The 26,230-nt window shown below is 40.6% G+C and overlaps 1 protein-coding gene across 1 annotated transcript in view; it reads right to left on the reverse strand.

Moving 5' to 3' along the window:
- Positions 1-2,533: 2,533 nt before the first annotated feature.
- Bmpr1a (bone morphogenetic protein receptor type 1A) overlaps positions 2,534-26,230 on the reverse strand; it is a 29,542-nt gene continuing 5,845 nt past the window's right edge. The window contains exons 3-11 of the mRNA XM_051141922.1: positions 24,836-24,938; positions 20,500-20,596; positions 20,255-20,354; positions 17,456-17,600; positions 14,641-14,833; positions 12,134-12,431; positions 4,157-4,332; positions 2,815-2,945; positions 2,534-2,729 (exon numbers count right to left, since the gene is read on the reverse strand). Of these exons, the coding sequence (XP_050997879.1) occupies positions 2,604-2,729; positions 2,815-2,945; positions 4,157-4,332; positions 12,134-12,431; positions 14,641-14,833; positions 17,456-17,600; positions 20,255-20,354; positions 20,500-20,596; positions 24,836-24,938 (1,369 nt within the window). The 3' untranslated portion in view covers positions 2,534-2,603. The remainder of the gene's footprint in view (positions 2,730-2,814; positions 2,946-4,156; positions 4,333-12,133; positions 12,432-14,640; positions 14,834-17,455; positions 17,601-20,254; positions 20,355-20,499; positions 20,597-24,835; positions 24,939-26,230) is intronic.

Genomic DNA, 26,230 nt, shown 5'->3' on the forward strand with positions numbered 1-26,230 from the left:
TGAAATCACAGAGATCTGCCTGCTTCTGCCTCCGGAGTGCTAGGATTACAGGTGTGTGCCACTAGGCCCGGCTAGGCTGGGCAAATCTTAACATGCTCTGTATCCAGAACTACAAGACCACACAAACCACTCATGGCATCTCCCAGGACTACTTGATATTTATGTAGGTAGTTTAGGGATTTTGGCTTTTATATTTTAATTATTTGAATGGATGGCTGGCTTTAGCCATGTATTTTTTTTTTAACTCCAGATTCAAAAGGGGACCAAATCAGTTTCCGGATTTTTACAAGTTATTAAGTAATTACACAATACTTACTTAATACATAGTCGGCTGTATTTTTTGCTTTTTAATTACATTTGTGTTTGAGCATGTGATGTGAGTTTGGGGTGCGAGTAGACGCCTTGGAGTGTGTGGAAGTCAGAGGACAATTATGGGGTAGTTGGTTCTCTCCTTCCACCACATACATCCCAGAGACTGAACTGAGGTGGGCAAGCTTGGCAGCAAGTGCTTTTAGCTACTGAGCTCTCACTGGCCCCAAGGTCTGTGAGACCGTAACATATTCTTAAAATATTTCAGTTACTGGATTTTAAATTTAAGAGTAAGAAGAAGAAAAGAAAACAGTAAGTTTAGTGCAACTTTAGATTTTAGGATTCTACATAAGGAACATGGAAGCATTTGCCTTTTTAAAGAATGTTACTGTTCCTAATGAGTGTACGAAAAGCATTATGGGAAGGCACTGACTGGAATACACACTGTGAACTCCTGACAGCTTTTTCTTAGACCAAGCTAATTAGAGAAGAGCCCTTACAGTGGCCTCCACACGCCCTTTAAACATGTCTAAGGATGAATGCTACTCCTTAGGTATATCATTCAGATGACAGATGATTTTCAAGACTTACGTTTATTCAGGCAAAATATATCCAGGCTAACTGAGCTGGACTCTGTGTTCTCAGACTTCATATACATTAGATCAAACTCATCAAGCAGGACAGTCAAAACAAATCTCTCAGTTGTGGACTGTGATCTGTAGGGGCTATCTATATCAAGTTTAGTCACGTGTATGGATGGACATATGCTCTGCTGCCTCCCATTTAATTTAAATTGTTTTGACTATGTTGTGATACAATCACCTTTAATTTATGTTTCATCCAAAGAGACAACATCACTTGATCCTAACATGGTTCTTTGCTCAGAATAAACATTTAAATAGTATGATGCTACTGTAATAAGTTTGGGCCAGGACTGTTCTTTGAGATAACAAGGCCTCTATAAAATACACATCATTTTATTTAACAATGTTTAGTGTAGATCTGAGTAGTGACCAGATACTGGGCACTTCTGCCTCTTTGTCCTTCAAGTTAGGGAACCAGAAATGGTAAAACCAAATATCTAAAATACACTTACCAGTTATGGACAAGTTTATAGCAGCTGACATCCTCGTAAGAGAAATATGAGGCAATATCTTAATGAAGTTTTTGACTAAAGTTTTAAAATGCCTTAATTCTGAAATTCTTACACAGTTCTAATTTAAAACATTTCCCCCCATTAAGGATCAGATGTGAGATTCATGTGAGCTGTTTTCCGTAGAATCACATATGTGGTAAAATATGGCTAGAATGACGGCTATGCAGGTTTTGAAAATAAAAGCACATTACACTGATAAACAACTTCCCTTTTTAAGAGGTACTGAGAACAAAGACTTCATAATTTGACCACAGGTATGTGCATTACCATCAGACTCGGTAAGGCTGACTCCAGGACGAGGCTGTTTCTTTCAAAGTATGGTTCAAGGCAGTGAGCTTCAACTCTGGATAGGAGGAGGCCTTTCATAACAACAATAATCACCAAAAAAGGAAGAAGAAAAAAGGTGATAGAAGGAACACAGTCCAAATTTATGAACACTTTACACTTATTTTGGCCTTTACAACTATTATGTTAAAAATAAAGTTGGTGGAGAAGTTACTATAGTTACAAGGTAGATGGCTTTTAGGAGATTGGCGAATGTTATCAGATATTGCATATTTAAACCACTGGCCACAAATACCCTCCTGTGACACCATACATTCTTTTCTTCTAAGCCTCATGGCAGCAGAGGAATTCTGGTGTGCATATCAAAGGCATGGTACACCATCATAAACCAGGCAGTATCCCAAAGAGATCATAATCTATAGGCTCTTTACAAAGACAGAACACAGAAAGATGTTTTCTCTGATTGAAGGCAAATATGTGTTTCTCCATCTCTGCTGAGCTCATTAATTTTCTTTAGGCTTTCACAGAAAGCATCACTTTATGGACAGGATATTGAGTACCCAGAGTTTGACCAGAGACTTCTTATCAGGATTGGAGTCTTGATGCAGTTCATAAAAACCAAAACAGCATCAAAAAAACCCCACATTTAAAACAAAGCTGTCCATATATAAAGAACGACATGTTTGGAAGCTCCACTCTTGTATTCTGTAGAGTACTGAAAGGGTTACTGTTAGCAGCCTGTGAAGATGTAGAGGAAAGAGTCTGAAAACCAGCATCCTACTCCATGCTCATCCCACCCAGTCCTTGGGGGAAGTTCTTGCAGTCTAAATTCTCTCTCACAGTTATTTAACTGTCAAATCTTTACGTCCTGGGATTCAACCATTTTTGCAAGGGTCTTCTTGATTCTCAAAGCTGTCAGTCTGGAGGCTGGATTATGTGCCCAGCATTCTGACATTAGCTTCAAAACTGCACGAAGACACTAAAGAGAAATGCAAAGAGAGTGTGATGAGCACAGAGGAGCACGGCACTCACTAGCACTCTACAGGGCTTTGGCTCCAACTTACTTCGTCACTGTTCCAGCGGTTAGACACTATTGGCCGCAAGCGCTTGACACATACAACCTCCCGCATATCTTCATAGGATGGGTCACTGGGCACCATGTTGTAATATGGTAATTGATATTCCTCCACTATTCCTGCAGGGAGTGAGAAAGCACAGTGAGAAAGGCATGGTAGTGCTGCAACTCCCAATCTGCACACAGAGCAGCTCTCACTGAACTACAGAGCCGAGAATGGATTCCTATATTCAAAAGAAACACAATCTGAGTGGTTCACTTTTAACAGCAAATACGCTTTTCTATTATTTATAACACATTATTTCCCCTACATCTGACAAGTGAAGGTCTGTCAACAATGGTGTGGTGTTTCTTTTGGGGGTCGAATACTGAGAATCTGAAACTAGAGGTCTGTGATTTAAAGCTAGCCTGGGCTACAAGTAATGAAACTTGTCTGTCTGTCTATTTATCTACCCATCTAGCCATCCATTCATCTATCTGGTTTTTCGAGACAGGGTTTCTCTGTGTAGCCTTGGCTGTCCTGGTCTCACTTTGTAGACCTGGCTGGTCTTGAACTCACAGAGATCTGCCTGCCTCTGCCTCCTGAGTGCTGGGATTATAGGCGTGCCCCACTGCACCTGGCTAAGTAATGGAAAGCTTAATGGGGGAAAAATAGGAAGGAGAAGAAATAGGATTTTCTTAAACTTTTTAGTGTAAATGTCTATTGACTTATTTGTTCCCACTGGTGAGTATCTTTATTACTCTCCACTGCAAAACAAAGACTGATCATGATCTGTGAGCAAGCTCACACAGCAGGCCCACTACTGCTCTTAAGGAGACTACTAGGTTAGCCCTTGCCTACTGTCTGGAACCTGAATGGGGAGTCATTTTCCACAGCCGCAGTCACCTCCTCCAAGTTCACTGGTCTCTGGCTGATCGTCAGTGCAAACACTGCTGTAATGCTAAACACCCACTTTCTCTTGAGAGGTTGGAGTTCTAGACAATGCCAGCAAAGGAACCAGACATGCAGGCAGACCGAGCTTGTCTGGATGACAACACTGGCTGAGGGAGGAAGTAAGCGTGTCCTGTATGAATAGACTGGAGAGGGAAGCCCCTCTTGGCTCTTCTGAATTTTGCTCAGCACCTTTCCTCTTAAATGATTTCAAGGTATCTTTTCATTGAAATGTATGTGAGCAGTAAAAACAACAATGTATGAGTCTTAATGTAATTCTAGTGAAACCACAGCATCTGAGAGTGGTCCAGGGAAATGCTGACAGAGGGCTTATTAGGTGGTTATTTTTTAAGTGACAGATAAAACAAATATAAATGAGAAACACTATACAAATTCCTACCTCCTGTAATACAACGACGAGCCATTTCCCAAATGATCAAGCCAAAGCTATAAATGTCAGCCATGATGTAGGGCTGGAAATGGTTTTTATTCAGGCTTTCATCCAGCACTTCTGGAGCCATGTAGCGCTTGGTGCCCACCCTGGTATTCAGGGGTATGTCCACTTCATTTGTGTCACTATGACAGAAAGAAGACAATCAATGGTCAGGCTGAGGGCCAACAATTGTTCACGTCTATACATTTTTATAAATGCTTTTCTGTCTAAAATGTGTAAGTTCCTATATTCTTTACCATAAATTCATTCATTCATTCTTTCTTTCTTTTTAGACAGGGTTTCTCTTGGCCAAGGTAGCCTTGGCTGTCCTGGACTCTCTTTGTAGACCAGGCTGGCCTTGAACTCACAGCAATCCGCTTGCCTCTGCCTCCCAAGTGCTGGGATTAAAAGCATGTGTCACCACACCCGGCACCATAAATTCTTGAGGCTAGAAATTTACGAAACATAACACCTTGGTAGATTTTATATGCTTCATGTTATATAACATCCCTAGTACAGTCTGGGATAGCTATTCTGAGTCTTGGTACCATGTCTGCCACAAAAGCACTAACTCTGACTTTTTCACACTAAACTGGATAACACAAATACCTTTCTTAATTTCAGCTGAAGATTGGTCACAAAGCAAGTTCTGCAATGCACAAATGGTAACAATGCTGGGCCAGAGTGGGCTCAGTTGGTTCTGTGCTTGTCTGCATACATACAGGAGGCCCTGAGTTCCAGCCCCAGTACCACATAAACTCATCATGGAGATCCATGTCTACAATCCTAACACTATGCACTGATGAGGTAGGGGCAGGAGCATCAGAAATTCAAGGTCATTCTTGGCTAAATAGCTGGTTCCGGTCCAGCCTAGGCTACATGTGACCCTATCTTAAAACAAAACAAAACAAAAAAATAAGAGAGACTATTTTATAAAAGTACAGATAATTACATCTGAGGAGCATAAAAATAAAAGAATATTTCTTTTACCATTCTTACACAACAGGCATATTAGCATTTAAGATACAGAATTAAGTTTTATTTTTCGTGGATCCAATCTACTTAGTTATATTATAAGTACAGTAATAGCTACACAAACAGTCAATCAATAAAAAATGATTTATTAGCTTTCTGGGTTTTGGACTGAATTTTAGACGTAAAGACATGAATGTTTTGTTACTTACGCTCCTAGCTCTGGGAGGCTCTGGGAACTACTTTCCAGTGGAGCCTAGACAAGGCATTGTGTGCTGTTATAAAACATCGCTGATGGCTAATTTTCATTGTTATCTTGACTAGATTTGGAAGCAGCTAAGAAAGTTGGGGTAGGGGGTATCCTCTGAGGGTGGTTCTGGAGAAGTTGAATAGAGGAAGGACAGATCACCCTGAATGAGGTGACATCATGCTATGGGCTGGTGTCCCAGAATGAATAAAAACAGAAAAAGAAAAAGAAAAAGAAAAAAAAAGTAAGCAAGAAGATCCCCAATTAGTGTTCCACTCTGTGACTACAGGTCAATGTGACCAGTTGCCTCACACTCTCACCAAATGCCCCCCCCCCGCTTTTTAATTTTATTTATTTATTTATTTATTTATTTATTTATTTATTTATTTATTTTTATTTTAGCTGGAGTTACAGACAGTTGTGAGCTGCCATGTGGGTGCTGGGAATTGAACCCGGGTCCTTTGGAAGAACAGCCAGTGCTCTTAACCACTAAGCCATTTCTCTAGTCCCCATGTCTTCCCTTTCATGATGGACTCTCTCCTTCCTTAACAGCTGGTTTTGTTGGACTGGCACAATAGTTTACCCACTAAAAACATTAGTGCTTTTGTCATATTTTCTTACAGCAACACAAAACATAATATATAAAGTTGTTCTTAAGGGCAGGCTCATTGGATAAGAACACCTGTTGCACAAACATGAGGGCCTGAGTTCAAATCTCTAGCAATGAAGCTAGTATGTCCATGTGCCCAGCAGTAACCCTAGTGCTATGGTGGGTAGAGGGTTCATGGAGCTCCAGCTACCAGCCTACCTGCTGGTTTAGTGAGAGACTCTTTCTCAAGGGAACAAGTGAATGATAAAAGCAGGACACTGGAGGTCCTCCTCTGGCTTCTGCACTCACATCAGTGTACACCCAGCCTACCTGCTGGTTTAGTGAGAGACTCTTTCTCAAGGGAACAAGTGAATGATAAAAGCAGGACACTGGAGGTCCTCCTCTGGCTTCTGCACTCACATCAGTGTACACCGCAGACAGAAGGAGGGGTAGGCCTTTGGTATGATAATCAGTGTACATCGCAGACAGAAGGAGGGGCAGGCCTTTGGTATGATAATCTTGATAATGTGTTGATATGCTGTTGGTACTGGCGTATGGGAAGACCATGGAAGAGTTTAGAAGCCTGCGAATGATGAAAGCAGAGCTTACTGGGCTGACTGATAGGAGCTGGGAAATCAGAATGCTGAAAGAAATGTAGAAAGTGGAGGCCTGGCTCATTCTACTAAGAACTAGGCTAGAGGCTATGTTCTATTTTGGTAAGATTCTTTATATGTCCTGAAAACTCATTTGAGGATGAATTAAAAACAATGGTTTAAGGGCTGGAGAGATGGTTTAGCAATTAAAAGCACTTGATGATTTTCCAGAGGGCCAGGGTTTAGTTTCCAGCACCCACAGTAGCTCACTATTTCTTAAAGATTTATTTATTTATTATTATATATACAGTGCTCTGCCTACATGTACATCTTCAGGCCAGAAGAGGGCATCAGATCACATTATAGATGGTTATAAGCTACCATGTAGGTGCTGGGAAATGAACTCAGGACCTCTGGAAGAGCAGCCAGTACTTTTAACTTCTGAGCCATCTGTAACCCCAGTTCCAGGGGCTCTGGTGCCCTCTTCTGGCCTCTACAAGAACTGTGGTACAGAGGCATCCATGCACATAAAAATAAAAAATAAAGCCAGCTATGGTGGCACACACTTTTAATCCCAGAACTTGGAGGCAGAGTCAGGCAGATATGAGTTTGAGGCCATCCTGGTGGTCCAGAGTCAGAGCTACACAGAGAAACCCTGACTTGAGAAACAACGCCCTCCAACACACACACACAGTGTGTGTATATGCTATGTGAGTGAAGTATCTGCAGATGGCAGAAGAGGGCAGTGGATCCCTTGGAGCTGGGTCATGCACATGGGGGGCTGGTGATAACTCTAACCACTGAGTCATCTCTAACCCTAAGCACTACTTGCTTAGTGGAGAAAATCTGAAGACAGCATGTCATTCTAGCTGTGGCATTCAGGGTGCATGTGTGGAGGTGAGAGGACGACTTGCAGGATTCAGTTCTTTCCTTCACCATTCAGCCATCTCACTGGACTGTACCTCCACCTTACTTACTTTTTAAAAGGAGTATAAAACTCCCTTTTTATTAATTTATTTATTTTTGTTTTGTTTTTTTTCGAGACAGGGTCTCTCTGTGTAGTCTTGACTGTCCTGGACTCACTTTGTAGTCCAGCCTGGCCTCGAACCCACAGCAACCCACCTGCCTCTGCCTCCCAAGTGCTGGAATTAAAGGCATGCGCCACCACGCAAAAAACAAAACAAACAAACAAAAAAAACCCACCTTTTTAAAAGGAATATTTCATAAAGGAGTATGACCATGGTTCGCCATTATGCATAATAAAGTTGGATAACATTCTGATACTATAAAATTATTTTCCTGACTTTGGTTGAACCAATACAAACACAAAGAAAAGTAGAGCCTATATTAAGAATGAGCCGAGGTAACAGGTCAGTAATTCACACTGTACTATTCTGTTCACTAACTTAGGGCAGCCAAGTCCTAGGCTACCAAGGTGCCTAATCACATTTCCCTGAACTGTCTTTACTATTCCACAGATCATAACCTTTTACTACACTGACTTGAACTTAGTGTAAAGCAATGGCTCACTAAGTCACTTAAAAGCAGGATTGTCAGGGCTACAGAGATGGCTCAATGGTTAAGAGCGCCGCCTGCTCTTCCACAGGTCCTGAGTTCAATTCCCAGCAACCACATGGTGGCTCATAACCATCTGTAATGTGATCTGATGCTCTCTTCTGGTTTGGAAGTGAACATGCAGGCAGAGCACTGTATATATAATAATAAATAAATCTTGTTTTAAAAAAAGACAGGATTGTCTGGTTTCTTTCAGTCAGTGAGCTACTGATAGATATACTGTCTTTTAGAAATTGTGGAAATAAATTATTACATATCACTATATATTTATGAATATATATGTATATAATATATACATTTAAATTTTAAGTGAAAAGTACATAATTTTTAAATGAATAAAGTCTCCCAACCAAAACTTATAATTAACTATAGAACCATCTATTTAATTATTAGAGTATGGTTTTAGAAAAGTATTTTATTTAACCCTGCTCCAAAATGACCCTATAGAGAAGAGTTTTCCCAGTTTGAGCTGTCAAGGTAGACAGGCCAGTAGAGCTGTGACAGAAAGGAGCCAGACTGACTACATGATGAGAAAGCAGAATTCGTAAGAGTCACCCATGTGGTTCATCAGGCATAACAAATGCAAAAGTTATATGGCCATGGAGGCTTTATCAAGGCTCCTCAGGGACTATGTAGCAGGGTTGAATTCCCTAAAATAAGAGCACTAGGAATCTAGAGATGCTAGTACTACAAATGTGCACTCAAGAAAAGCTATAAGCATGAAACAGGCCCAGCCTACGAGAAGGGCTACATTTACTGCAGGTAGAAAAACAGAATGTGGTGCTACCTAAGCTCACTGCAGCATGGATGACACTCATATATGGAGCCGCAAGGCCCAGTGGTTGTTCTGGGTTTCAGTCTAGTTCCCTTGCTGTATTTATATTCTTTCCTTCCAGAATGCAAATGTTTATTCTGTGACATAGTATTTTGGAAATATCTACCTAATTTTTATCTCAAAAGGGCTAACAGTTAAGGCATTGCTCCAACTGTGTGAGAAACTCTGAACTGGCATTCTTTCTTGTTGCTGTTTTGTTTTTGGTTTTGGTTTTTTCGAGACAGAGTTTCTCTGTGTATAGCCTTGGCTATCCTACACTCGCTTTGTAGACTAGGCTGGCCTTGAACTCACAGTGATCCACCTGCCTCTGCTTCCCAAATGATGGGATTAAAAGCATGTGCCACTATGCCTGGCTGACCTGGCACTCTTATTATTGTTGCTGGTTTGTTTATATAATTTTGGTTTTGTTTTGTTTTTGGAGACAAGGTCTTTCCACTATGTTGCACTGGCTGTCCTCAAACTCACAGAGAATCTATAGGCCTCTGGCTCCTGAGTGCTGGGATTAGAAGTGTGTGCTCTCATATCTTGTACTGAACCATGGTTTTCAGTAATATTAGAGCTGTTAAGACTTTAGGGACTTACACAGAGAGCTAAATCCACTCTGCATGGTTATCATGAGATAAGCCATGAATGTTAATATTCAAAGGTGGAATGTTATGGCTTAAATGTCAAGAGTTCGGGTGTTGCAGGGTGTGGTGGTGCATGCCTTTAACCCCAGCACTCGGGAGGCAGAGGCAGGTGGATCACTGTGAGTTTGAGGCTAACCAGGTCTACAAAGTGAGTCTAGGACAGCCAAGGCTACATAGAGAAACTCTGTCTTAAAAAAAACAAAATAAAGAGTTTGGGTGTCAAGTTGGCAAAAGATGGGCCTATGATATTTAATTTTAATGCCTATTTAATGAATTTGGGATCATTTGAGATATACAACTCTGATGTGTCTTTGAGGTTATTCCCAGTGGTTTCAATAAGAGAGGGATGACTTAACTTGGATGTAGACAGAACCTCACATCAGCTGGAGCCCAGACTTAATAAAAAGGGAGAAAGGCAAAAGCAAGCCAAGCATGTGCTCTCTGCCTGCATGTAGCACCACCAGCCCCTCAATGGTCCCTTTGGTTTCCCTGCCATGATGGACTTAACCTACGAGCCACAACAAATCTTTCCTTCCTTCAGCTGCTTTCTGCCAGGTATTCTGTATTCGTAAAAATGAAAAACAAACAGACAAACAAAAAAAACCCCAACAACATCTGATAACTATTTAAGCCAACAAATAGTACACTAATCAAGACACTGTTAATGGTACTTGCTTTGGCAGCACATACACAGAGAAACCCTGTCTTGAAAAACCAAAAACCACAGCCAGGTGTGGTGGCACACACCTTTAATCCCAGCACTTGGGAGGCAGAGGCAGGCTGATAGCTGTGAGTTTGAGACCAGCCTGGTCTACAAAGGGAGTCCAGGACAGCCAAGGCTACATGGTGAAACCCTATCTCAAAAAACCAAAACCAAAACAAAAAAACCCAAAAACCAAAAGCAAAGCAACAACCACCACCCTACTCCCCAAAACAACAACAAAACATACAAACATAAACAAACACACACACACACACTCTTTAGGTCAGGTGTGGTGACACATGCCTTTAATCCCAGAGGCAAGAGGATCTCTGTGTGTTCAAGGTAAGCCTGGCTCACATAGTTCCAGACCAGTCCAGGTGACAAAGTGAATTCCTGCCTCAAAATAAACAACAAAATATTTGTTAATCAATTAATTATGTGGATGTTTGTGTGCCTCCATGAGTTTATACGCAGCAAGTGAGTGCAGGTGTCCATGGAGGCAGGTCCCCTGGAACTGGAGTTATAGGTAGGTGAGAAGCCTGATGGGTGCTAGGAATGGGACCCCAGGTCCTCACAAGAGCAGTAAGTGCACTTAACTGCTACGTCATCTTTGTAGTCTCTCAACTAGTGTATTTATTTTGTGGCCTTAAATGAATTCTGAAACGTGGAACAACTGCTCAACTCTTAAACATTATAACTGCTTCAGAAGTTGCCTGACATTTTCACAGTTCTAGTTGCTTTAGAAAACTGACAATACCAAAAGAAACTGACTAATTATCTCCCCCTATTCACAGGAGTATACATTCACACACTATACTGTTCTGAAGCAGTATATACAATATGCCGTGCGGAAACTCTTCCAGTAGCCTCCCTTATCTAGAAATCCATAAAGAAAAAAATACTTAAGCAAGTGCTCAAGAATAGAATAATATGTATAAATGTATAAAATTCAACAATGTTCATAATAACTTTTTTGGTTTTTTTTTTTGAGGCAGGGTTTCTCTGAGTAGTACTGGCTGTCCTAGAATTCAAGAGATTCAGTTACCTCTGCCTCCCAAGTGCTGGGATTAAAGGTGTATGCCACCACTGCCCGCCTTCACAGTAACTTTTTTAAAAAATGTATTTATTTATTATGTATACAGTGTTACACCTGCATGTATGGCTGTACACCAGAAGAAGGCACCAGATCTCATAGATGGTTGTGAGCCACCATGTGTTTGCTGGGAATTGAACTTAGGGTCTTGGAAGAGTAGCCTGTGCTCTTAACCTCTGAGACATCTCTCCAGGCCCATAATAACGTTTTTTAAAATACAGATGAACTGAGGGCTGGAGAGATGGCTCAGTGGTTAAAAGCACTGCCTGCTCTTCTAGAGGTCCTGAGTTCAGTTCCCGGCAACCACATGGTGGCTGACAACCATCTATAATGTGATATAATCCCCTTTTCTGGCCTGCAGGTGTACATGCAGGCAAAGCACTCATATATGATAAATAATTAAATAAAATACAGATGAACTGGAAGCAAACTTAACGCTCATTATTTAGGTCACAAGTTACTTTATATGTAACATGGACAACTGTATCTGCAAACAGAGCAACTGCAGGTAAACTGAAATAAATGCATTAAAAAAAAAGGCAATCAATTATTGATAGTGGCTGGGTATGTGTTTAATAGCAGAGTGTTTACTTAGCATACATAGGATCCTGGGTTCAATCGCCAATAATCCCCATCCCCAAACAACCCTAAGTACAAATACCTGTTAGATATTAAAATAATTTCCAAACTGGACAAAGAATCATTTACCTGTTGAATTTAACAGCCAGGCCCAGGTCAGCAATACAGCAACTTCCATTTTTCTTAATAAGGATGTTTTTGCTCTTCAGGTCTCGATGAGCAATTGCAGGCTTTCCTTGGGTACCATAAATTTCTGTGTGGAGGTGGCACAGACCACAGGCAGCAGAATAAGCTAACTTGAGCAGGGCTCTGGTGTCTAGTGTGGCACATTTCAGGAAGTCATAGAGAGATCCATTTTCATGGTAATCAGTAATCAAATACAGCTGAGTCCAGGAACCAGTGCCTTTAATGTCTGCAGCTATAAAACCTGTTTAGTTAATGAGTTTAAAAGGTTAGAGACACTAGGCAGTTATAGATGCACATCAGGGTACTAGAATGAACTACTTAATATATACAGAGTGCTATGCTAATTTGAGTGGAAAAATGTTTTGAATATATCACCAAAAATTCATTTCTTATGATTTATACAGTCATACAGTTTTACAGTATTTTTTTCCCCATGACAGGGCTGCTCTGTGTAGCCTAGAGCAGACTGTCCTCGAACTCACAGTGATCCTCCTGCCTCTGCCTCCCTGAGTGCTGGGATTAAAGGTGTGCGCCACCATGGCCAGCATCAATTACAGTATTTTTAAAGACAAGGTTTTGCCATGTAGTCCAGGCTGTGTTCAAACTTATGATTATCCTGACTCAACCCAGAGTGCTGGGACTACAGGCATGTGCCAAGACATACAGCTAATTTATGATAACCATAACATTAATCACAGCAATGATAATATAATTAAGAAAAATCATATATTACACAATAACCTGTAAGTGCTATTTACCTACATGATTCTCTCTTGAAAAGGCTCTTCACCTAGAGTGTTGGCACACTCATGTAATCCCAGTATTTGGGAGACAGAGGCAGGAGGACTGCACAAGTTGTGGCTGCCAGAGCTGGAGTAAAACAACAAAAACCCTACCCCAAACCCCCAAAATACAAAGTGTTTAATTTCTAGTTGAAAACTGGATACTTTAAGCTACACTGGAAGCAGGATCTTTGTAGTGGACTTATATTTACATGAAGCATGCATGACACAGACTGGGCTGGGATTCCCTGATCAGTGTTCTAGATAATGGAAATGTGGTCAACGAGACACAGAGAAAGCCACATGTGACACAGAAAGGGGGTTGTCTGTAAGTCAACGAGGACTAAAGCCTGCTATAGCCAGGAAGAAACCTTCCAACAGGGCGTGGCCCTGCCAACAGCTTCATTTAAAATTCTGGATCCTACAACTGAGGAGAATGATGGGTTGTTTTCTTTCTGTGTGTGTAGATACATGTACACATGGGAGTGAGAGTGTCTGTGGCAGTCAGGGGGCAACCTTATGTGTTGTTCACCTGGTGCCTCATACCTCCCAAGACTGGAATGTCTCACCAGCCTGGAACCACAGTAGGCAGGCTAGGCTAGTAGTCAGAGAGCTCCAGAGATTACCTGTCCCACCTTCCACACCTCACCACCACTGTCATTATGAGCTTGTGTTATATCGCATTTCAGTCTTTAAGTGACTTCTAAATTCAGGTCTCTGCTTATTAGGGAATCCTTCAACAAGTAAGTCATCTCCCCACCCTGATTCTGATTCTGATTGCTTTTTCTTTTTGTTTTTCCAGACAGGGTTCCTCTAGGTAGTGCTGGCTGCCCTGAAATTCATTCTGTAGACCAGGCTAGCCCTGAGCTCAGAGATCCACCTGAGTGCTAGGATTAAAGGCGTGTACTACCACACCCAGCCATTCGTCTGATGTTTTAAGCCACTCTTTATTATTATGTATACAGTGCTCTGCCTGCAAGTACACCTGCAGGCTGGAAGAAGGAATTAGATCACTTTATGTATGGCTGCTGGGCATTGAACTTGGGACCTCTGCAAGAGCAGTCAGTGCTCTTAACTTCTGGGCCATCTCTCCAACACTTCATGATAATTTTTTATAGTAGCAATAGGGAATGAATTTAAAGGTCTGTGCTTGACAATAAGCAGTACACTTTACAAATTAAGAGATAATGAAATAGCAGCTGAAAAGAAAACTCAGGAAAGCTAGATATGTTTATACACTCTACTGATGAGATACCTACATTATTTCACAACTATATAGATATGGTAATGAAAGGAACACATACTGGGAATACAAAATCCATTAAAGTTAAACATTGGGTGGTTCTTTTTTCCTTTATATTGGGTTCTCCTAATGACAAAGGGTAAGAGGCTGGTGCAGTTAAAGCTACCCTAGAAAAGCACTGAAGTTCTCTACAGAAGACTTGGCTTCCATGATTATTTAAGTTCATTAAACCAGCACTTACAATCCTTCTGAAACTCAATGTTGTTTAGAATAGAAAAACTCTTTCTGGACATTCAAGATTGTGTGTTGCTTCACTGAGAATTCTACTGGAGCTCTTACAGCTACACAAGCACATGGCAGGCTCTCCCCCCGTACCCTAACAATCTTGCTGGAATGAGGAACTTAGGAAAGCAAAGGACACTTACCAAGTATATTTTCATGACGCATTAACACCGTCTGGTAGATTTCTGTCTCTCTAAACCAGCTAGCTTCTTCAGTGGTAAAAAACACTTTGACAGCCACTTTTTCACCACGCCATTTACCCATCCATACTTCTCCATACCGGCCTTTACCAACCTGCCGAACCATCTGAATCTGCTTGGCAATAGTTCGCTGAACCTACATGAAAAAAAAAGTAGAGTTGTGAGCTCTTGATGAAAACTCTATTAAGGCTAACTCAGGGCTGATACGCCATGCCATTAAAAAGCGTGGCATATCCAAGTAGCTTTAATACAAATATATTAACTCCAACATTTAAGTTTACACTATTTAAAAGCAGCAATGAAGCCAATGTGGTGGTACACACCTTTAATCCCAGCACCCAGGGCGGAAGAGGCAGGCAGCCACTGTGAGCTCGAGGCCAGCCAGGTCTACAAAGTGTGTCAAGGACAACCAAGGCTACACAAATAAACCCTGCCGGGGGGCTGGGGGTGGGGGTGGGGGGGTGGCAGAAATGAACAATGTATTCTGAAATCACACACAGGCTACTCATTGGGACAAATTTAAACAGCCACCCCTGAGGACTCTCCTTCCCTACACACACCTGGGCTTTGGTTACTTTTTTTTTTTCCCCAGTTTTTTGAGACAGGGTTTCTGTGTAGCCTTGGCTGTCCTGGACTCGCTTTGTAGACCAGGCTGGCCTTGAACTCACAGCGATCCACCTGCCTCTGCCTCCTGAGTGCTGGGTTACTTCTTTTGGGCATCAGAACAGCAAATGTGTGACAAGTAGACCTCACAGGTGCTGTGTATCATAGCCACCATATCAACTACACAAGATATAGGCTATGATACACAGCATCAATATAATCAATATACTGTATATAGTATATATGTGCTCATATATACTATGTCATATTATATAAGCATATCATATATTGTTATATAACATTATATAGTGTGTGTGTGTAGTATATATTGCTCAGTAGCTGAGCAAGTCTAGAAAACAAACTTCCCAACAAGATCCATAATTATGAGAAATAATTTTTTAGCTTCCAGCCAGTGAGTTCAGGCTGATTTATTATGCAGCAAAATCAAATGTAAATGATAATTAAAACCCCTCAACTCAGTCTAAGATCCTAGATGGCTTGACCCAGCCCCAGTTTTCACTACCTCCAACATTTTTAAACTTTTTTTTCATACAGTATATTTTGATCATGTCTTTCCCTCCCCAAATTCCTCCCAGATTTTTTTTGGTTAGAGGTGAGACTATGTGCCTACCTCCCCTTCTCTGTGCTGGGATTTGGTTTTGTTTGAAGCTGTGCATGTTGAGAGTTTCTGAGCTCTTATGTGTATTGCTCTTGTTATGTTTGGAAGATGTTGTTTCCGTGGAGTCATCCACCACTTCTGGCTCTTACCATCTTTGAACGAGAGGGTGATCTGGCTACGACGACACCTATCACCCCATTGACTGTCAGGGTTAATTCAGCTGATCTAGATGGCCAGGCAGGTATCCTTCCTTCTCTTACCACCCCATCGGACTCATCTCTAAATTTCCCCAAATAGAGATGGAACGGTCTTCAGACAAGGGTATAGAAGCATCTTTGCTCCCTGCTGGAACCTCCAAACACTAAACAAATCCTCAAGCTCTAGTCCAACGTTTTATAATTCACTCATTAATTCCTCCCACAGGCTCCTGCTGCAGGCCCAATTTTCTGTAGAGTGCTGTTTATCTAGCTTTAATGTCTTTACTTCTACCCTGGCCAGGCCTCCCCCAGCTGTACTTGTCAGAATTACAATTCTTTAAACATACATACCTTTGCTTGAATTCTACTCCTGGCTCAGAATATAGGTAGTTCTGAAGTACAGTATATATGTCATTTTTATTTTCAGACTACTAGTAATTATAAATGAAAAAGAACATGCTGCTCTGGCTGGAAGTATACATCTGAGGCTGGAGCTATGCAAAACTCAACTGGCTGACATGTATCACTTAGCATAGATACTTTCTGTAATGTTTTAAAATCAGGATTATTCAAGTATAATTTATACAGAAGATAAAATGTAAAGGGCTGGAGAATGTTAAGACCACCTGCTGCTCTTCTGGAGTATGTGAGTTCAAGTCCTGGAAATGCAGTGTTGTGATCAGGAGGTTTGCCTCAGAATGCTGTTCTCCATCTCTGAAGCTGATAATCTCCATCCATCTACCCACCCATCCAACCATTCATTAAAGTTATTTTGTAGCCCTTTTTAGCCTAAAAGTTATACTTCCTTCAGCCAATTAGTTTACAGTTATGTTTCTGTTGGTTACTAAAAACCTTAGAACACCTAGCTGTGGAATGGTGGCTTGTGCCTGTAATCCCAGCATTTAGGAAGCAGAAACAGAAGCAGAGGACCTCAGGTTCAAGGGCAACCTGAATTCTGCAAGACTTTGTCTCAGATCTCAAGTGCTGAGGATGTAGTTTATTGGCAGAATGCTTGCCTGGCATTCCCATGGTTCTTGGCTCAAATGCCAGCATTGAAGTGGAAGGAAGAAAAAAAGCTTAGAGCAAGATATGTAGCTAGCTTGCATTTGCATAGGACCTAATATTCTAACCTTTTATGTAAGCATCAGACTTCTTTATTTATGGTTTTACCCTGCCTATCCTTAATTTTCTTGGCTCACATTATTATTTCATCTTGCATTACTACTTGAGAAAAAAATGTCTATTATTTCCTAATCTGCAATAACTAAGATTCCTGCTTACCCATGATAACACATTTGTATCAACACACCATTCATATTAACAAGCACCTTTAGCTTACCAATAAAGGTAGTCCAGATCCACTGCCAGAGCTCTGTGACTGGTCAATCAGGTCTTTCAATGATTCTCCTACTGGAATAAATGCTTCGTCCTGTTCCAAATCACGGTTGTAACGACCTCTGCTTGAAATGCTCTTACAGTAATGTCTTTAAAAAAGCATAAAACAATCTACTGTTAAAATTGGAAGTGTGTGACACTCTGAGCCTGGATTCTTACCATTCCTTCAGGTAGAACTGGAGCCCAGTCAATCTTCCCACGGGAAAAAATTCTGCTACAGTTAAGAATGGAGTTTATGAGACAGATGCTTGCTATATGTTACGCTAATATGAAGCAATGGCCACAGTCTATTAGCAAGTGAATACACACGCACACACGCACACATGCACACACACACACACGCGCCAGTGGTAGAGAGTTACACAAGATCCTGAATTCAAGGCCCTACTAGCAGTACGCAACATGGTATCATAGCTGTAAAAAATCTGAAAGGATATTCGGCATAGAAAGTTACGTACCTCATATCTACAAATACACATACTCTTAAAAATTGTATCTTTGTGCTAAAACTTTATATGCCCTTAATCCCAGCACTGGAGAGATATGGTCAGACTGAGATCAGTGACTGCAAGGCCAGCCAAGTGCATATAGCAAGCCCTTAGGTCAGCCCAGGCTATAATCTGTCCTTTTCCACCTGCATTAAAAATTTCTCTTTGGTGCTAGTGAGATGGCTCAGAGGTTAAGAGCATGGGCTGCTCTTCCAGAGAACCTGGGTTCAATCCCAACAGCCACTGGTGGCTAACAACTCTTTTGGCCTCCAAGGACACTACACACATGTGGTGCACAGATTTACATGCTGCCTAACAGCCATACACATAAAACCAGTACTATTTCCTCCAGTCCTTTCAGCTGTTCTTCATAACCTGAAGTTCATCTGCCGAACTCAGGTCTTTTCCTGTGAGGCTCTCTATTCCCTAGTACCCTGTTCCATGAAGACAGCTGATGCAATCTCCCTAGACTCTCACCTGTATTTCTCATCTGAGAATCTGATGGGCTCTATCTATGCTCCCTCTCCACGTCATGAAGCCAAATATTCTTCAGGCAGGAGCTTAAATCCTTTGTTTCCCCTTTCCCGAGGTCAGCATTCACTGTGAGAGACTTGCAGGGCCCACTGGTAAAGGCTTACTCTGGCTAGGCCATATATCACTTAACTCTAATCAGAATAGGTTTTTTTCTCCCTAAGAATCCCACCTGGTTTATAAGATGCAGGCTTGTCTGGCAAGCCAAGGCCATTAAATTGTTCACCATATCTCTTTTGTTTTCATTATCCTGTCTCACACCATAATTGGTAGATTGGCTTGTTTGTCTGTTTCACAGTAAATTTTTGTTTGTTTTGAAACAGGATCTCATTCTGTAGCTCAGACTGACTCCCTCAATGTGTTATTTTTATCTTAAAAAAAAAAAAAAAATCTCTGAGCTGGGTGGTGGTAGCATACCCCTTTAGTCCCAGCATTTGGAAGGCAGAGGCAGAGGCAGATGGATCCCTGGGTTCGAGGCCAGCCTGGTCTACAGAGCAAGTTTCAGAACAGCCAGGGCTACACAGAGAAACCCTGTCTTGAAAACCCAAAAAGGAAAAACTCTTCTGTAAAGCATGTGACGGGCAAGGATGACGATGTCAGTAAGGAACTGTGTAAGGACAAGCACAAGGACAACACCAGCACCGTGAAACTAGGGCGTAACTGTAACCCCAGCACTGGGGAGGCAGAGACAAGAGGATCCCTAGGCTTACTGACAAGCCCCTCTAGCCACAACAATGAACAATGAGTTCCAAAGAGCCACTGTCTCAAAAACTAGAATGGAGAATGACTACACACACACACACACACACACACACACACACACACACACACGTCTTTGCCTATATGGTAGATAAAAAATATCTCAAAAATTTTAATTTTAGTATTAAGGATACTCTTTTTTTTTTTTTTAAAGGCACGCAGCCAGGAATAAAAGTGTACACCTTTAATTCTAGCTCCTGAGAGGCAAAGGCAAGTCAATCTCTGTCAGTTCCAGGCCAACCTGGTCTATACAGTGAGTTCAAAGCTAACCAGGGTCACACTGTGAGACCCTGTCCCAAAAAACACAAACCTTCAGAAAGCCGTGCATATTTCTTAAAAAAATTTATCCACTTTTGTCGAATTCCCCACTGAATTATACTTTTTAATTTACAGAAATTCTTTTTATATGTATAAAAGCAATCACTTGATGCAGCAACTGCCAATAGTTTTCATTTGTTCCATCTTCCAACTTCTTGTGGGTTTTTTGTGCCACGCACTTCCATTTTTATGTAGCTGACACTACTTTATATTTTATTTACTTCCTTGTTTGCTTCCAAGTTGAGGTAGACTTAAAAAGGTTTCTAAAGTATGCATATGAATATAAAGTTCCAGTCTAATCTGGTTCTGTGTAGGAAATTGCCCAATTTAATTTTTTCTATATAGCAACCAAATACCAAATTTACTTAATGAATTTGTCTTTTCCTTTGGGTTCTTAAAACTTGATAACATCATCACATTGTAAAATTCTTCATGTACAGATTTATTTATGGCCTTACTAATATGCTTCATCGATAATTCCATTTCACTGAAAAAAGTCCCAAACTGGAAAACAGGTTATGCTATCTGAGAATTTGCTTTAAAATTCCAGACATTACAAAGTTCACTATTCTACAAACAAGAAAGCCTTGAGTATTCTTAAACATAAAAGAATAAATAACAGGAAAAATTAAAAAGTATCTTCTTACTTGTAGCAAAAGCAGCTGGAGAAGATGACCATAGCAATTATGCAGACAGCCATGGAGACGAGCACAGCCAGCCACCGAACGCTGCCATCAAAAAACGGACCTGAGAATGCAAGTCAACAACGTAGTGTCACTGCCCCTTACAAAAAGGGGGGAAATGGCAGCACTAAGTTCTAGGTAGCTTGGTTACTGTTACAGACAAGTAAGTTACAAAAGAATCATGCCCAGACTTTCCTGGGCTGACCTACCTATAATGACAGGGGGCAGTGTAGGCTGCAAATATTGGTTGCACAAATTGGTCCGACAACATTCTATTGTCCTGCGTAGCTGGGCTTTTGGTGAATCCTTTAAGAAAAGTAATGGTAAAATTAAAGGGCTTGACATATTAAATTCAGTGTAAATATCTTTAGTATTGGTAGATATAATTTATAATACAGTTAGAGAAAAGGATCTCCAAACTTTATGTCAAAAAATATTAGCCAGGTAGAGTGGCACACACCTTTAATCCCAGTCAGTACTCAGGAGGTAGAGGCAAGCAGATCTCTTTAAGTTCCAGGTGAGCCTGATCTACAAAGCAAGTTCCAGGATAGCCAGTACTATTACACAGAGAAACCCTGTCTTGAAAAAGCAAAACAGGAACAAAATATACTACTAAAATATTTTAATTAAAAAAAAAAAGGATCATAAGATAATTTTCCTTAAAATCATATATGATAAATACATGAGATTATAAATTATAGAGTAATGAAGAATTTTAGTAAAGTTTACCTCAAACATTAGTATATTTAAACTACAACCCAGCTAGCTGCTTTTAGTTTGAAAAAAGTAACTATCTGCTAAAAACTATAGTATTTTATTAGACTTATAAATTGATATGAAAAATATAACCATGGGTGTGGAGAGATGGCTCCCTGGTTAAGAGCAGTGGCTGTTCTTCCAGAGGATCCAGGTTCAATTCCCAGCACTCACATGTCAGTGTGTAACTCCAGTCTCAGGAGATTCAATACCCTTACACAGACATACATTCAGGCAAAACACCAATGCACATAAAATAAAAATAACTAAATATATTTTCTTTTTCTTTTTTGGTTTTTCAAGACACGATTTCTCTGTGTAGCCCTGGCTGTCCTGAACTCTCACAACAATCCACCTGCCTCTGTGTCTGACTCTCGAGTGCTAGGATTAATGGCATGCACCACCATGCCCGGCTCTATAACTAAATCTTTTTTTTTTTTTTAAAGAAAAATAATAATATATTCACATCAATAATATGATTTGAGTGACACTTAAGATCAGACCAAAGTAGAGGGTTTTCTAGTCAAGTGGGGTGGGGCTGCTGGCTTAGAGAGGTGGCTAAGCAGAGTGTGGTGGTACATGCCTGTAACTCCAGTACTCAGAGGCAGAGGCATCTCTGTGAGTTCAAGGACAACCTGGTCTACACAGCAAGTCCAGAACAGTCAGGACTACACAGAGAAACCCTGTTTTGAAAACAAAACAAAACAAAACAAAGAAAGAAAGAGAGAGAGAAAAAAAAGAAAGAGAGGGGTAGCTACAGTCCACCAACCAGATGGAAGGTAGGCCCAAAGAGATCAGAAAACAAGCAAAAACAGTCATAAAAGTAGATATTAAGGAGTACATGCTGACATTTCAGCACTGCCTGAGTAAAATGCTTTTCTGAACCAAAATTTGAATACAAAGAGTCTGCTCATCATTTTGAAGGTAGCAAGAATATAAGAAGAAACTGTCCATGTTACTTTTAAATATCAGATAGCCAGAATGGAAATGCCTCAGCATTCGCTTCATTACTATTTTTCTTTCCCTCCACTCCCCACACCCTGTTTTGGATTAAAAGTAAAATGCCAATAAAGAAAACAGTTTGCTGTATCAGTGCTCTATACTTAAAATCTCAAAGCACTAAAAAATAACCTTTGATAATCTAACAATTTAAATTTTGTTTTGTTTTTCAAGACAGGATTTCTATGTAGAGTCCTGGCTGGCCTTACAGAGATTCACCTGCCTCTGCCTCCCAAGCACCTGCCCCCCAATAATCTAAAATTTTAATTTAAAGCTACAAACTCTTAAAGGGTAGAGGGAGGTGGCCCAGTGGATGACGTTCTCACAGCCACGCCTGGCAACCCGAGTTAGATCCCCAGGACCCATATGATGGACGGAGACAACAGACTCAACTCACGCCCTCTGACCTCCACACACACTGCTTGGTGCACATACTCTAAACTAATAAATAAATAAATGCAAACACCAAACAAAAAACCTGACAGCCATCTGACATGCCAACATATTTGATATCCCCACATCCTTCCTACTGGTGTTTTCATTTCTAAAGACAATACTGTGTAGAATTTTCAGATTTTGACAACCCAGGCCCATGATCTGTTAACTAGAAGGGTGACTATGTCAGGGAAAAGAAAAGGGACTTGAGAAGCTCTGTTCAGAAGAGTACTTAACAAAAGAAACTAATCAAGTGCAGGATCTTAAAACCCTGTGCCAAGACAGTACCATGGAAGTCTGTGCACACCTAGGGATAAGGGTAACACAGCTGGACACTGCTCAAGATGAGGTGAACTTTAACATTTCCTAAGTCTTTACTACATCATCCCATTTGATATATAAAATACCTAAGAAAAATAAATGCCTTGCCCAAAGTTTCACAGCTCCTTTTTTCTCCCCCCCAGACAGGATTTCTCTGTGTAGCCTTGACTGTCGTGGACTTGCTTTGTAGACCAGGCTGGCCCCAAACTCACAGAGATCCACCTGCCTCTGCCTCCTGAGTGCTGAGATTACAGGTGTGCACCACCACCGCCCGCTAGTTTCAAAGCTCTTAAGAGAAAGTGTGTGAGCTTGGACATATTGTTAAGCTTGAAAACTGACTTATACTAAGTTTGGAACCAACCTAGTCTAGAAGTCTATAGGATACTTGTTGATATTGTTACAGCTCAGAGCCTGTAGCCACTGCTCCTCGAGGTTTGGTTTTTGGTTTTTGGTTTTGGTTTTTCAAGACAGGGTTTCTCTGTGTAGCCTTGGTTGTCTTAGACTCGCTTTGTAGACCAAGCTGGCCTTGAACTCACAGTGATCCGCCTGCCTCTGCCTGAGTGCTGGGATTAAAGGTGTGAGCCACCACACCCAGCTTCCTCGAGTTTTTAAAAGTGGTTGAAACACAAGAGTTGATAATAGAAAACTGGAAAAACAAATCCTTTCAGGTCAGAAAAAAAATCTTAATGTGTTGTTACAATTTGACAAATACATGACAAGTAACAAAACCATTCCATTCCCATCTGCTTGTATCAAAGGACCAACATCACTAGTAAAGAGTGGAGGAGGTGTGCACGGAAACAGTGAGTCAGAGACATTAGTGTTTAGCTGACAAAAGTTCAATGCCTTAAAAATACAGTACAACTGCTAAAACACATATGGCTGCATTCAGAAAAAGAAAAGGCTTTTTTCCTCCTACAGCACACTTGATTTCGCACTGTACTGAACATGAAAGAGTAAATAATTGAAACGACGACTATATGATTATATAAGGGGCAGCTGGAGACACTGTGAGAAGATGTGTGGTAGAAGCAGAATGGAGATACTTTGGCTCGTATACGGAAAGGCTGTCATTTTAAGGAGAGATCAGGTCTGTTTGTACCAGAGAGACAGCGGGTTGAATCTCAGTCACCTGCCCAGTGACTTCAAGTATCAACCTAACACTGAAGTTTTCTACCAAACCTGCCAGTTCTGAATAGGATTAATTTCTTGACATACCTGGCATTTAAAGTATAAACAGTTCTATCCAGAGCAGTTTTTCAAAAACACTGGTAGGATCTCTTAAGAAATTCACACCACAGTGTTAAACAATCTGGAGGTATCCTGTCTGGTGCTGCTCCTTCCAAGTAGCCGCACAGGAACTGCATTAGTTCTTTCCTACTGCTATGATCAAACACCATGACCAAAAGCAACTTCCAGAACAACGAGTTAATTTGAGTTTGTGGATCTAGAGAGTTAAGAGACCATGATGGTAGAGCATAGGCATGGCAGCAGGGGGCAAACGCTAAGCGCCCACATCTCAAATGGCAAACAGACAGCAGAAAGTGTAAAGAAAACTAACAGGTGAGGCTTCACATTCTTAAAGCTTGCCTCCAATGACACACTTCCTCCATCAAAGTCACATGTCCTATACCTTCCCAAACGGTACAGACAACTGGGTATCAGGTATTCAAATGTCTGAGACTATGTGGGACACCTGCTTCAAACCACCACATACTGAAACAAAGATTTAATAGTGCTATCTATCATAGGGAGGCAAATTTAGTATCCATTACCTTAAAGTCTCTCCAATACATCTTACACCCTACAAATAAATGTGACTGTCAGTTTTTGCACTGATCATGATCTGAAATGATTCAAAACTTAAAGCAAAGTAATCTGAACTTCAATTAGTAAAATCCTATTACTTGACAAGCCAGGCTTTCTTCAGCAAATCTGTTTTTGTGACCAAGAACAGTCCACTTCTGCTCGGGGACTCAACACTGTTGACAAAGTTCACTCCTCTTTCCTTCATGGTTACAAATCAGATCTCACCTTGCATTGAAAATCAGAGCCTTCATACTTCATACAGCCAGAAGTTAACGTTGTTTCTCCCTGATCATCTTCTTCTATGATGGCAAAACAATGCCCATTAGTTCTACAAGAGAGAAAAAATACAATTTCATATTGCAAAGAGAGGAAAGCATGGTAGTACACATCCAGAACAGTAGCACTCAGAAAGGCTAAAGCAGGAGCATCTGGAGTTCCAAATCACCCTGAGCTACACGAGCGTCTGTCTGTAAAGGCCAGAGAGATGGCTCAGTGGTTAAGGGCACTCGTCACCAAGCCTGAAGACCAGAGTTTGATCTCCAGCATGATCCCCAAATGATAGAAGGAAAGAACTTATTCTGGCAAGCTGACACATGCACATGTGTACAACACATAAACACACCAAATAAATGAATGTAAACTCTTTTAAAAGGCATACAAAAAAACTGAAGATATATGAATTAAATATGGCCTTTAATGCCTTGTTTTTTTAATTTAAATTGCATTCTCATGTGATTTATTAGCAAAACTTATTTAGATTTAAGCCAAATCAAAGGTAGTATGCTTAAACTAAGATGTAGAGGGCAACTGAGAACTCTATGTCAAGTGAAAATGGAGCTCTAGTAAATAAATGCTCCATGTGTGCTGCTATGTAACTGCCCTGCTAGACACACTCATGATCGCATGATATATGTACACGGTAGGAGAGAGAAACAAGTCTTTCTGAGGAACATTCAGCAGACTCTAATGACACAGGAAAATATATTTGAAAAGAACAGCTAACTAAGATCCTGAAAGGTACTTTGTAATGATTCTAACAGAAAGCAGAGAGACAGTCGCTATAGTTTCATTTTTAAATTTATATATTTATGTTTCATTAAGTTTATCACCTTAATGCCAGTGTTCTTGAGTTTTTTCCTTAGCAAATGTAGGAAGAATAAGTAACATAATTTAATACATTAAGCTTTATGAATTATATCTAGTGTATTCAAAGAGCACAGAAAACTAATTATACATAAAACCTTCATTATTACTTCTATAACAAGAAGACAACTAATTGACTGCATTGCAATTTGGTTTTGTTGTTGTTGTTGTTGTTGTTTTTTAAAGGAAGGGTAGTGGCCCCCAAGAATCTACAATTCTTCAATGTGCCCCGACACACAGACTACGGTACACAGGACAGCAGAGCAGGTAAAAGGGTTTGCTGTCAAGACTGACAATCTGAGTTCCAGTTCTGGACTCCACATTAGGAGAGAAGAGACTTCTGCAAGTTGCCCTCTTGTCTCTTCATATATAGCTATATATATACCATGTACAAATGCACAATACACATATTTTAAAAATATGAACTCAAGTTACATGACCATGTGTAAGTGGACTGAATGGATAACATAAAAGCTA

This window comes from Acomys russatus, chromosome 3, assembly GCF_903995435.1.
Source record: "Acomys russatus chromosome 3, mAcoRus1.1, whole genome shotgun sequence".
NCBI classification, from domain to species: Eukaryota; Metazoa; Chordata; class Mammalia; order Rodentia; family Muridae; genus Acomys; species Acomys russatus.